The 13,273-nt window shown below is 40.1% G+C and overlaps 1 protein-coding gene across 2 annotated transcripts in view; it reads left to right on the plus strand.

Annotated features, from left to right (window-relative positions):
* Positions 1-10,317, plus strand: part of VLDLR (very low density lipoprotein receptor) — a 33,482-nt gene extending 23,165 nt beyond the window's left edge. Inside the window, exons 12-19 of one of the 2 annotated variants that reach the window (XM_036260964.1) lie at positions 1,345-1,463; positions 3,001-3,140; positions 3,464-3,605; positions 6,176-6,322; positions 7,264-7,347; positions 7,722-7,802; positions 8,660-8,829; positions 9,681-10,317. In XM_036260964.1, coding sequence (XP_036116857.1) covers positions 1,345-1,463; positions 3,001-3,140; positions 3,464-3,605; positions 6,176-6,322; positions 7,264-7,347; positions 7,722-7,802; positions 8,660-8,829; positions 9,681-9,716 — 919 coding nt within the window. In that variant the 3' untranslated portion in view covers positions 9,717-10,317. The remainder of the gene's footprint in view (positions 1-1,344; positions 1,464-3,000; positions 3,141-3,463; positions 3,606-6,175; positions 6,323-7,263; positions 7,348-7,721; positions 7,803-8,659; positions 8,830-9,680) is intronic. The other variant, XM_036260965.1, reaches the window with a different exon arrangement.
* The last annotated feature ends 2,956 nt before the right edge of the window (positions 10,318-13,273 follow it).

The following is a 13,273-nucleotide window of genomic DNA, read 5'->3' on the forward strand; positions in this document are numbered from 1 at the left end:
AAGCTAAGCTTGCGGTCATCAGAAATGGCTCCTGTGCGACTTCATCAGCCCACAGTCAGCTACCCCTGCTGTATATATTTATCTTTAATAATTTTTTTTATTGATTTTTTTAGAGGAAAGGAGAGGGGGAGAGAGAGAGAAACATCGATGAGAGAGAACATCGATTGGCCGCCTCCTGCATGCCCCCCACTGGGGATCAGGCCCATAACCTGGGCATGTGCCCTGACCGGGAATCGAATCAGTGACCTTTTGGTGCATGGGTTGACGCTCAACCACTGAGCCATACCTGCCGGGCAAATCTTAATAGAAACTCATCTTCACTTCTCTGAAGGACTTGGTCTTTTAAAAGTGGAATGCAGTGGAACCTCCGTTCTCCAACTTAATTTGTTCCAGAAGTCTGTTCGAGAAGCAATTTGTTTAAAAGCAGAATCGTTTTTTTCCCATTAGAAATAATGTAAATTGAATTAATTATAGACCTCGAAATGATTCCCTATTTTATCCTTTGTTATATACAGCACATGTCTAATGTACTGTTTAACTATAAACAAACATTTCTTTTCTTAAGCTTACCGAGCCACCCCTCCTAGCCCTAAACAAGTCACTTCCAGCACTGTTCCAGGGGTGTCTTTCAGGAGGTCCGTGTGCAGCATCTTTGCTCTTCCATCTGTCACTGCCTCCGAAATGCTGTCACCAGCTAACTGCTTTTCTTTTATCCAAATCAATAATAGTTTCTACCTCTTCAATTGCCTATGATCATCGTTTCTTTCACACCCCTAGCAACATTAGAAGTCATGATGGCCTCTTTATGTTTTAAAATTGTGCTAACCATCCATTTTGCCAGCAACAAAAGCAAAAAAAGAAGTTAAGATATTCACAGCACAATTTCCTGAGATGTTAATAAGGAGAGGTTTAGTGGTAAACTGACTCATACTGGTGCATTCTCTCCTTTGTGGCCTGAGAGATGCTTTTTGTCATGCTAATGTATCAGCATGAAAGGGTTGTCAGGTTGAGAACTGGAGTTTTGTTCAACAACAAAAGGCATTTTTTTCCCATGAACAATTTGGTCAAGATTCGAATTGTTCGAAATGGGAGACCTTTGAGACCGAGGTTTGACTGTATATGATCTGTGACTTTTGGTTGATTTAAATACATTAATATGATGAATGAGCTTGTAGATTCTTCATGTTAACTTTTGTTTACGCAGAACATAATTTATAGTTGAAGTGTTACTATTTGTCATAAACAATCCCTGGAGTTTTCTGTTCACTCTTTGAATGTTTGTCCTAACTACAACTTTATTAGTTCTAAACCACTGAGGCTTATTTCTCATTTAATTTTTCCCAGATTTGTTTATTGGTCAGACTGGGGTGAACCAGCTAAAATAGAAAAGGCAGGAATGAATGGATTTGATAGACGGCCTCTGGTGACAGTGGATATCCAATGGCCTAACGGAATTACTCTTGGTATGTATGTTCTTCCTGGATGGACCACAAGTTCAACAGCCTTCACAGAGCTTTAACTGATCCCTGTAGTTCATTCTAGACCCCAGTCAAATTAGGAAAGGCAGGAAGAATTGATGATTCACACGTATGGGTTCTAGTTAGAACATGTTGAGACTATGAGGCCAGAAAGACATTGAGGAAATGATACCCAGAAAGAAGTTAAAAATATATGCTGATAATTTACAAGTGCGTTTAGGAGGCTAGAAATAGATTTGGGAGATGGTAAAAAAAAAAAATAAGAAAAAATTCTAGACTACAGCGGACAAATCTAGAGCAGTGACTTTGGATGAAAATAACTGAGCAAGCCTGACCGGTGTGGCTCAGTGGTTGAGCGTCGACCCATGCACCAAGGGGTTGCTGATTTGATTCCTGGTCAGGACACATGCCCAGGTTGTGGGCCTGATCCCCAGTGGAGGGCATGCAGGAGGCGGCCAATCAATGTTTCTCTCTCATTGATGTTTTATCTCTCTCTCCCTTCCTCTCTCTCTCAAATCAATAAAGAAAAATATTTTTTTTAAAAAGAAAATAACTGCCCTGGCCGGTTTGGCTCAGCGGTTGGAGCGTCGGCCTGCGGTACAGAGAGACCCGGGTTCGGTTCCCGCTAAGGGCACGTACCTCAGTTGCAGTTTGTCCCCGGCCCTGGTTGGTCGTGAGGGTGGCAGCCACTTGATGTGTCCCTTTCACATCGATGTTTCTCTCTCTCTCTCTTCCTCTCTCTCCCTCCCGCTCTATCTGAACAAAAAAATGGAAAAATGTCCTCGGGTGAGGGAAAAAAAAAGAAAATAACTGAGCAGTACAAATGGAATAGTGAATTTAAAGTATATACTGCGCCCTGGCCGGTTTGGGTCAGCGGTTAGAGCATCGGCCTGCGGTCCCAAGAGACCAGGGTTCGGTTCCCGCTAAGGGCATGTACCTCGGTTGCAGTTTGTCCCCGGCCCTGGTTGGGTTGTGTGGGTGGCAGCCACTCGATGTGTCCCTTTCACATCGATGTTTCTCTCTCTCTCTCTCCCTCCCACTCTATCTGAACAAAATATCAAAAATAAATAAATAAATAAAGTATATACTGCACAATTACTAGCTTTTCTAGCAATTTGGGCCTAATATCTGACACGAATTCCGTGAATCATGGGTCTTGGGAACTCTCACCCTAAATACTCCTGGCACAGGTGCCTTAGCATTTCCTGAATTGCAGGCTTATAACAGTTTTCTTTCGGCTCATAAGGAGAGAACAACAAAATGCTAGCCTCTTTTAACACTTCTGTCATGTGAGTAACATTTCGTAAGTCAGTTACTTTGAGAATCTTAAGGACCCCTCTAATTTCCTTCCCAAAGCAGATATACAGATTTGGCATGCTGCTTCGCCAGATTTGTGGGATCCCATTACGAACCCCTGCTGGAGTAGGAACCATAAAAGTAGAATATTGCATTCTTTAGATATTTTTAATGGAAGCCAGAGCAATACTGACTTATCCTACAATGAAATTCCTTTCCTGCCTAGACCTTATAAAAAGCCGTCTCTATTGGCTTGATTCCAAGTTGCACATGTTATCCAGTGTGGATTTGAATGGCCAAGATCGTAGGATAGTGCTCAAGTCTCTGGAGTTCCTAGCTCATCCTCTCGCACTAACCATATTCGAGGTAAGAAGCATGCCTCTCATCCAAGGGTATACCTGGGTTACCATTCCAGCCTGGGGAGAAAGAACAGGCATGGGGGCAGGAGGGAAGGGCAGAGGAACATGACTGAGAAGCTCCTTTCACTTAAAACCTCGGGCAAGTTAGATAATGATTCCTTGTAGCACTTGAAGGAATCTGAACTTGCTTCTCTTATAGTTTTACATCCAGTAACCCAGATCAGCCTTAAATAAACTTGGTCCATCAAGTTGCCAGTGAATAATAATGACCTTAGACAGTGACTTGTGTTAATCCTATGTGTACGTGCTAATTTGGGCATTCTGTTTTAGGATCGTGTCTACTGGATAGATGGGGAAAATGAAGCAGTCTATGGTGCCAATAAATTCACTGGGTCGGAGCTGGCCACTCTAGTTAACAACCTTAACGATGCCCAAGACATCATTGTCTATCATGAACTTGTACAGCCATCAGGTAACCTGGGGAAGCAGGACCCTTCGTGGCTACTTTAAGGGCAGGAGCTTGATACAGTACCTTCTGGTTATTGATGGCTCTTTAGCAATTTAACTTGCTGTAAAATGGAACTTTTCCCTTCTACACCCTACCAAACACTTTAAACCTGGTGTTTGGTGTATTTTATTTATGACCTCCTAGTAAAAAAGCTTCAAGACTTCAGCTCTCATCTTCCTTCCCAACCCTCCCTGTTCAGTCTTTTATTTCAGTCTTTTCCATGTCCCCTAGGCCTACATTCCCTCTTGCTAAGACTATAGCACAAGCCTCCAAAGTAGTCATGTACTTTTCCTTCCTCCACCCCACCCCTCACTCACCCAATGACACATCTTGTATAGGATTGTGTCAATGCTCAGACACATCCTGTCATATTGTCTCCTCAAAATACTGGACTGGTTTCAGCTAAATGAAACTTTAACATCCAACTGAAGAGTTTTTGTACAGTGTAGGAAACTATCAACAAAACAAAACACAACCTACTGAATGGGAGAAAGTATTTGTAAATGATACATCCAATAAGGGATTAATATCCAAAATATACAAAGAACTTATATAATTTAACATCAAAAAAACAAACAACCCAATTAAAAAATGGGCAGAGGACCTAAATAGACATTTCTCCTAAGACATCATATAAATACCAAATATATCTCTCTATATATATATAGATATATATGTGTGTGTATATATGAAAAGATGCTCAACATCACTAATCATCAGGGAATTGCAAATAAAACCGACAGTGAGTTATCACCTAACACCTGTCAGATGGTTATCATCAATAAATCAACAAACAACAAGTGTTGGTGAGGATGCGCACAGAAAGGAACCTCTTGCACTGTTAGTGGGATTGTAAATCAGTACAGCCATATGAAAAACAGTATGGAGATTCCTCAAAAATTAAAAATAGAGCTGCCATATGATCCAGCAATTCCACTTCTGGGTATTTACCCAAAGGAAAAAAATACACTAATTCAGAAAGATATATGCACCATTATGTTCATTGCAACATTACTAGTAATAGCCAAGATATGGAATTAACCTAGCTGTACATCAATAGATGGATGGATAAAAAAGATGTGGGGGGTGTGTGTGTGTATTATATATCAATGGAATATTATTGAGCAATAAATAAGCATGAAATCTTGCTGTTTGTAACAACATGGATGGACCTAGAGGGTATTATGCTAAGTGAAATAAATTAGACAGAGAAAGACAAATATCATATGACTTCATTTATATGCCAAATCTAAAAAAAAAAAAAACCACACACACAAAATAAGCAATGAGTAAACAAAAACAGACCCATAGATACAGAAGAGAACAAGCTGATGGTTGCCAAAGTTGGGGAGGCAGGTAGGAGATGGGGGTAATTTTTATTAAAATCTATTAAGTGACAGGTATAGTTTTAGGCCCTGGAGATAATAAGATTGAAAAAGACTGAGTTTTAGAATCCATAGAATACAATGTTCTCGAGTAGTCCTAAAGCACATTCATTAAAAAAAGAAAGAATATAGGACTAAATCTTCATGTCCTTGGGTTAATGGTTTCTAATATATGATACCAAAAGCGCAAGTAACAAAAGAAATAGATAAACAAAATGTCATCAGAACTTTTAAAATTTTCGTGATTCAAAGTATACTATCAAAAAAGTGAAAAGGCAACCCAAGAATGGGAGACAATAATTGCAAATCATAAAACCAAGAATCCATTACCCAGAATATATAAAGGACACTTACAACACAAAAAACAAAACAAAACAAAAAAACAACAACAAATATCCCAATTTTAAAAAAATGGGTAAATGATTTGAATAGATATTTCTCCAAAGAAGCTCTACATGTCCAATAAGTACATGAAAAGATGCTCAAAACCTTTAGTCATTGGGGAGATACAATGACTAAGCCACAATAAGGTACATGTCACAAATCTTAATATTGCTAAATGAAGAAGAGAATAGATACTATTTAACTACATTTACATGACACCCTGGAAAAGAGAAAACTATAGAGATAATAAACAGATGGGTGGTTACCAGAAGCTTGAGAGAGGAAGAGTGACTAGGTGAAGGGGAACTGGGGGGGGGGGGGGAGCGGTTATATGTATAAACATGCATGAAACCCTTAAACTTCCATGTAGCTGGGTTCTTTCCCCTTTGTGGGAACAAGGCAAGACAAAGCCAGGAGAACATGCTTATCTCCTTCCTCTGAGCCTTCATGTCAGCTTTGGACCAATAATTAGTGCCACTCCTGGTCACTCACCTCCATTCTCCAGCTGCTCCCTCATCATCCATCTATTTAAGGCATAGCTCTTGTTCTACTTCCAAGAAGTTTATTTGGATCTGTGGTATCCTTAGAGCATGCTGTCTGTAACCTTATATTTATTTTTCATTGGTATTGGTTTAACTTGAAGGTTTAACAGAATAGACAAGTTTAAGCTCCTTGGGGTCGAGGACTTGTGTCTTCAGCAACAGGGCTTTATGGATGTAACAGGCACTGGCATACTTATTTTAAAAGACTTTTGTTTCTGACTAGGTAAAAATTGGTGTGAAGAAGACACGGAGAATGGAGGATGTGAATACCTATGCCTGCCAGCACCACAGATTAATGATCATTCTCCAAAATACACTTGTTCCTGTCCCAGTGGGTACAGTCTACAGGCAAATGGCCGGGAGTGCCAAAGTAAGGCTTTTTACTTTTCAACCACAGGCAGGACATACAACAGGCAATAAAAAAAAATAAGACACTAGCTATGAAAACTATCCTAGATGTTAAGAATTCTGTTTTAACTAACTCTTGGAATAGCTTTGAGAACAAAGCTGGTACTGTTGCATACCAGGTGTTCATGTCATTACTTCAGAATCTACTTTTAACTCATTTCAACATTAGATGATTCTATAGTTGACACTTTAGTCAAAGTATTAACATGCCTCATACCGATTTGTGCCAATTAGTACCATAACCGAGCTAGCCAATGTGCACATGATAGAGCACAACCTTAATATTTTCCTCCAAGGAGAGAGGGCTGAACTTACGTTTAAAGAAGGTTATGGTTAGAGGAAACCTCATGGCCCCAACAGATGACACTATCTTAAACTTACACTTAAATCAAACTTACATTTTAGTCGTCAATTCTTAGCTTTTGATTAAGTGGCAAATTAAACTCACATGTTGTGAGCAGGGAACTCCCATTATGATGTTTTTATTAGTTTAACGCTGAGACCCTGCAAGGCCTAGCTCAGTTCTTAGCAAGCAGTTGAAAGACAATGTGGTGGTAAGACTAGTGTGCCTGGCAATCTATTTTCAAGTACATTTCTTGTAACTTTCAGGAGCCTGGACATTGCTTAGTCATAAAGAATGCCTCTCCATATTTGTGAATTGTCAAATTTCAGATTCTGGCTTTTCAAATGTTTTCCTCCCCTCTTCTTGGAGGAAAATGTCTGCTTTTGTCTGAAGACTGCTGTTTCTCCCAGTTTTCACCCATCCACCACACCACTTAACTCAGCAGTGGTTTGTCTATTTCCCACGGTGTTAAAATAACCTATCACAGGGTTCGTCTGGACTAACCCACTAGCCACTTTGGAACCTTGGCATTAACCAGGTTCTTGGTTTTTATAATTCAGGTACTGCAACTACTATGATTTACAGAGAAACAAAAGATACCAACACAACAGAAATTTCACCAACTAGTGGACTAGTTCCTGGAGGTATTGGGTTCAGTACTGCAAACTGTTAATCTCCACTAACAGCCACACTCTTTGTATCTGTTACTTAAATAATTAACACAGCCTGTAACTACTGGTTCCGCCCTGATTGGTAACCTACATTTCAACTCCAAAGACTAAGAACCTGCAAAGCTTAGCCTGACCTGACTTACTGAGGTTTGTGTTCGAGAAATATTAATGAGATGGCTATTACAGCATGTGATTCTAAATACATCCAGATCACTTGTTACTGGTGTACAATTGTAGTAGATACTGAATATCAATGTGGATGCAAGAGCATGATGCTCTCTGCCAGGTGGGTGTGTTTCTAAGTCTGAATTCAGATCTTTCTAAATGGATTGTTTATTCCCTTATAGGAATCAATGTGACCACAGCAATATCGGAGGTCAGTGTTCCCCCAAAAGGGACTTCTGCTGCCTGGGCCATCCTTCCCCTCTGTAAGTAGATTCTTTATATATCTGGATCCTATAAACTTCTTAGATACCAGATGGGCATTTATGGTTCATCTAGAGACACCCGTCCCATGGCCCCTTGTACTGTCATAGTACTCTTGACACCAAATTACATTAGCTGCCTCCCCACATGGCACACTGAGTCGAGAGTCCATACCTTTCTCTTCAGTGGTGTGCTTTGCACAGTGACTGGCAGTGATAAATGTTCACTTATTACATGAAAGGTGCTTATTGCTTTCTACTTCAGAGTAGTTAGTCTGGCTTACCCCCTTTCACAGTAAGTCTCTTTAAGTAAAGAACACTATTCTAGTCCCCTTTGAAAATATATAGTGCTTCATGTAGAGAAGCTACTCAATGCTTAAATGCTTTCTTGAAGAATTATAGGACTTGCAGAGAGTAAATTAAAAACAGTTAAAATTTTTCAAAGCCAGGAAGATGAACCTGAAGCTATTGTTAGGCATGTGAGTTCTACGGCACTGTGCTATAAAGGCCTCTTTATCCTAAATCCTGGATTCCAAGCTTAGCTAGCACACGAGGAGGACCACTTGAGGAGCTCTGCAGACGCTCCTGCAGTTTCGATTCAGTCCGTCCGGGGAAGGGCCCAGGACAGTACACTTGCCCAGACGGATGTGTGGAGCTTAGCACCAGTCTATGGAATAACGCTTCACCACGGCCTGAACTTGTTCCAAGCTCCTGGCTCATGTGTATCCTAACTTCTAGTTCTCCCAGGTTCATCAAGCATGACACGTTTATGAATGTGGATGACCATGGATTTGTGAACACGATGTCTGTTCTGTGGTCTGAGACTGGATCTTGTTCAGTTACCTTCTCACTCTTTTCAGTGCTCCTAGCAATGGCGGCCGTGGGCGGCTACCTGATGTGGCGGAACTGGCAACACAAGAACATGAAAAGCATGAACTTTGACAATCCTGTGTACTTGAAGACCACAGAAGAGGACTTGTCAATAGACATCGGTAGACACAGTGCTTCTGTTGGACACACGTACCCAGCAGTAAGTCAGCTTTGTGTCTTTTATGTTATGGCTTGCAGTAAGAGCTTTTGGAAAGAAGACTTCAAACTCAAGCTATGCTGTTTGGGCTAGGAAGAGTCAGGAGAATCATGGACCCACCCAATACTGCGTCTGCTGGAGATTAGACAGTCTAGCCTATTAGAACATAAGTCAGTCAGTTGATAAGCATCTGCTCCACACAGAATAACAAGTAAGTCAACTTCAGGTCATCACTATTCTAATGGAGATATTTTTGGTTATAGAAACTACATGTAAATAGTTGCATAAACCAAGTATCTCCTTTTTGAACTGTTAAATAAATAAATTTCCATGCCATATATAGAGGTGCTGGCTTAAAGTCAACGTATTAAACAAGATTCTTTGGGCCAAAATTACCAAAAGCTTGAAAGTGTCTTACCCCACCTAGTATAGCTAGCTAGCTTTTCTTTCAGCAGTAGACTCAGTCACTTGTTCTTTTATTGAAATCCAAATGGAGTATTTGACCTTCACTTAGGGAACAGTCTGAACAAAACACATGCTGAGTACCCCCTCTCAAAGAATGGTAACCAATTCATGGTACACATGGGTCTTTTCATATTTTTCTCCAAGACTTAAGATCATTAAGTAGAATAGGCAGGATCAGTTGCACTATTTCCTCTCTCTACCAAGTAAATACAGTTAAACCCGAGTTAAAATGCACTAGTGCCACAATTCGATACTGTTTAGGATCTGACTTTCCTTCTATGCACCTTTGATTTCTGGATGACCAACTCAAAAGCAAGGTTCATTTAGACACTAGAGTTGCTCCCAATGAGTGATCACCAAGCTCACTCCATATTTTTTCTTTTCCACAGATATCAATTGTAAGCACAGATGATGATCTAGCTTGACTTCTGAGACAAGTCTCGACCTTTGAGGTCTAAAACAATAATTCCCCAATTTGGAACGGTAACCGAGCCAGCAGCTGAAGTCTCTTTCTTCCTCCAGCTTGGAAGAACATCAAGACACCTTTGCGTGGATCAAGCTTGTGTACTTGACCGTTTTTATATGAATTTCATAAATATTCGTCCACATTCTGCTTCAGCTTTGGATGTGGTTACCTGTAACCCTTGAATTTCTAGACAGTATTGCCACCTCTGGCCAAATATGCACTTTCCCTAGAAAGCCATATTCCAGCAATCAAACTTGTGCTATAGTGTATACCACCTGTACATACATTGTATAGGCCACCTGTAAATATCCCAGAGAACAATCACTATTCTTAAGCACTTTGAAAATATTTCTATGTAAATTATTGTAAACTTTTTCAATGGTTGGGACAATGGCAATAGGATAAAACGGGTTACTAAGATGAAATTGCCAAAAAATTTGTAAACTAATTTTGTACCTATGAATGAAAACTTTGACCTCAGTGGAGGTTTGCAAAGACTGAGTGTTCAAACTATTGTACATTTTTTTGAAGTGCTAAAAAAATTAAACCAAGCAGCTTAACCATGGTTTGTGCCTATTCGTCTAGAAAAAGTTATAAACAGTCTGAGTAGTATCAAATGTTCTAACTAAATGTATGAGCTATAGATCTTGATGTTGTATAACTAAGCCTATAATTTTGCTGGTTGTTTTTTAAATAACCAAACATCAAAAGGACAAGGTACCACTTAATATATTCCTCTTCGATAATTTATATTGTAAAAAAAAAGGCTAACGTAGCCTGTACCTAGAGGAAAGTTTATTTTCTCATTAATTTGTTTTCTGATCTAGAAACATATGGTAAGATTTCTATCAATTCTGCTTCTTCATATTAAATCTCAGTTTTCCATGTTCTATATAATATATAGTTCAAAAAACAAGTGCCTTCTAAGGCACGGGAAAGGACTTTCTTCTTTTATAACTCTAGGCAGTTCACCATGAAGAGAGCTAGGAAGGATTCCAAGTAGTACCACATTCTTGAACAATCCAAAGCAGCAGTTTTCAGTGGGCTCAAGGTTAGCATCTGTATCATCTGGGAACTTGTTACAAATGTTAAACCATAAACTCTGGAGGTGGAATCCAGGAAAATGTGCTTTCACACGCCTTCTGGGTAATTCTGATGTAAACTAATGTTTAAAAACTACTGTTCTAATGTTATTTCATGAAGAATCTGTAATATCTCCTCATTTTTCAGTCTGGCTGGCATAGGATGGATTCCTTCCATGGACAACTTCTGAAACATTTAGTATGAAGAGCAGATAAGGAATTTAGGTAGAAGAAAAAGTAGCACAGGGAGTTAGGAAGTTTTCCATTAGATTGGCCTGACTTCCTTTCTCTTTTTTTTTTTTTTTTTTTTTTTTTTTTTTTATCCTCACCCGAGGACATTTTTCCATTTTTTGTTCAGGTAGAGTGGAGGGAGAAAGAGGAACAGAGAGAGAGAGAGAAACATCGATGTGAAAGGAACACATCGAGTGGCTGCCACCCGCACGACCGACCAGGGCCAGGGACAAACTGCAACCGAGGTACGTGCCCTTAGCGGGAACCGAACCCGGGTCTCTCAGGACCGCAGGCCGACGTTCTAACCGCTGAGCCAAACCGGCCAGGGCCTGACTTCCTTTCTCTAAGGACTCAGGATACCAGCAAGCAACAGAATACACAAGGTTTGAAGCCCTGGGAAGATGCCCTAAGTCCAAATCAAGGCAGGGAGTCAACTATAGAAGGTGTGGTGATTCCTCTGGGGCTGAAATGGCCAACGCAGTAATAAAAGGATGAAGACAAGATGCTTTGAGTAGCTAAATGGATTGGTGGTTGACTTCCATTCCACTCGCATATGGAATATAAATAAGACAGTTGGCATTTTGTTTATGGCTTAGACAAAGAGATCCATAAATCTAGATGAAGTTGCTTCCATAATCTCGTTTAATAGATGCTCTCTTGTATTTTTGGTCAAATGGATGAAAGTGAAAGGGTAGGCATAGAACTTTTTTTGTGTAGAAGCCAAACATATAGAAGAAAAGGCTATGGTCAGGGATGGTAGAACTTCGTGCTGTCCACCTGCTGTTTCCAATTCAAACAGTCATTACATTACACAGGTGGCCTGTTGACATGAGGTGTTTGAAGTGCCTATTTGATTAGTAGATTAGCATTCACCATAGCTGAACTCTGAAGACCTTTTTGTTGATTGGTACTTTGACCCTACTGTGATATAAAATGTACAGATATATTTTTAAGAGTTTCTTTTTAAAAATATATTTGTATTGATTATTTAGTGAGAGCAGAAGGGAGAGAGAGAAACATCAATGTAAGAGAGAAACATCGATCGACTGCCTCCTGCATGTCCCCCACTGGGGATCGAGCCCACAACCTGGGCATGTGCCCTGACTGGGAATTGAATCAGGACCTCTCAATCCATGGGACGATGCTCAATCCACTGAACCACACTGGCCAGGCTGTTTTGTTTTGTTTTTTAATTAGAACAATGCAAAATTCTCTCCTAGGAAGTTTAATGACACCAATGTTACAAGTATTATATAGTATTAGTCAACTATAACACCCAAAGACATCATTTTTAAGAACGATATTCAAATATTGTTCCTTATGATCTTCTCTTGGATTCCAGTCCCTAGTGTGTTCCTTCAGGTTCTAGGTCCCAATTTCCAACCTTCAAAGAGCCTAAATCATCCCATTCTTTTACTTTGCCCTCCCCAGTAAGTAGCCAAGGACAGAAACCCTAACTTAAGAGGAACAAACTCGCTAAAAGAAATAACTAGATATTTTTATTGAAATAAGAAGAGTTATACGGCTAGTCAATTCAGCATGTAATAGTAATTGATGAGGGATCAGAGCCTTGGGCTTCAGTGTCCAAACAAGAACTTCAAGAACCCTCTGTAAAACACATTGGCGTAAGTTTGCTGTGTCTATAGAATTTACTGTGGGCGATGAGAATTAAGAGGTAAGCCCTGGCCAGTTTGGCTCAGCAGTTAGCACGTCGGCCTGCGGACCAGAAAGTCCCAGGTTCAGTTCCCACTAAGGGCACGTACCTCGGTTGCAGTGAGTCCCCGGCCCTGGTCGTGCAGGTGGCAACCACTTGAAGCGTCTCTCTCACATCAATGTTTCCCTCTTTCTCTTCCTCCCTCTCTCCCTTCCACACTCTCTGAAGATAAATGCAAAATGTCCTCAGGTGAGGATTTAAAAAAAAAAAAAAGGTAAAATATGAAGCTTGTCAGACACTAAAGGAGGCTGGAGTTAAATGAGCCTGTCACTTTAGGAATTGTTGCTAATATTGATGAAAAGAATAAACAGGTCTGTGGCCCCTGGTAAAAAAAATTCAGCCAAGTCCCTGAGTCCAGATTTTTTTTTTTTTTTTATCCTCATTCGAGGACATTTTTCCATTTTTTGTACAGACAGAGTGGGAGGGAGAGAGAGGAAGAGAGTGAGAGGGAAACATCGATGTGAAAGGGACACATCGAGTGGCTGCCAC

Source organism: Molossus molossus, unplaced genomic scaffold (assembly GCF_014108415.1).
Source record: "Molossus molossus isolate mMolMol1 unplaced genomic scaffold, mMolMol1.p scaffold_m16_p_14, whole genome shotgun sequence".
In the NCBI taxonomy this organism is placed as follows: Eukaryota; Metazoa; Chordata; class Mammalia; order Chiroptera; family Molossidae; genus Molossus; species Molossus molossus.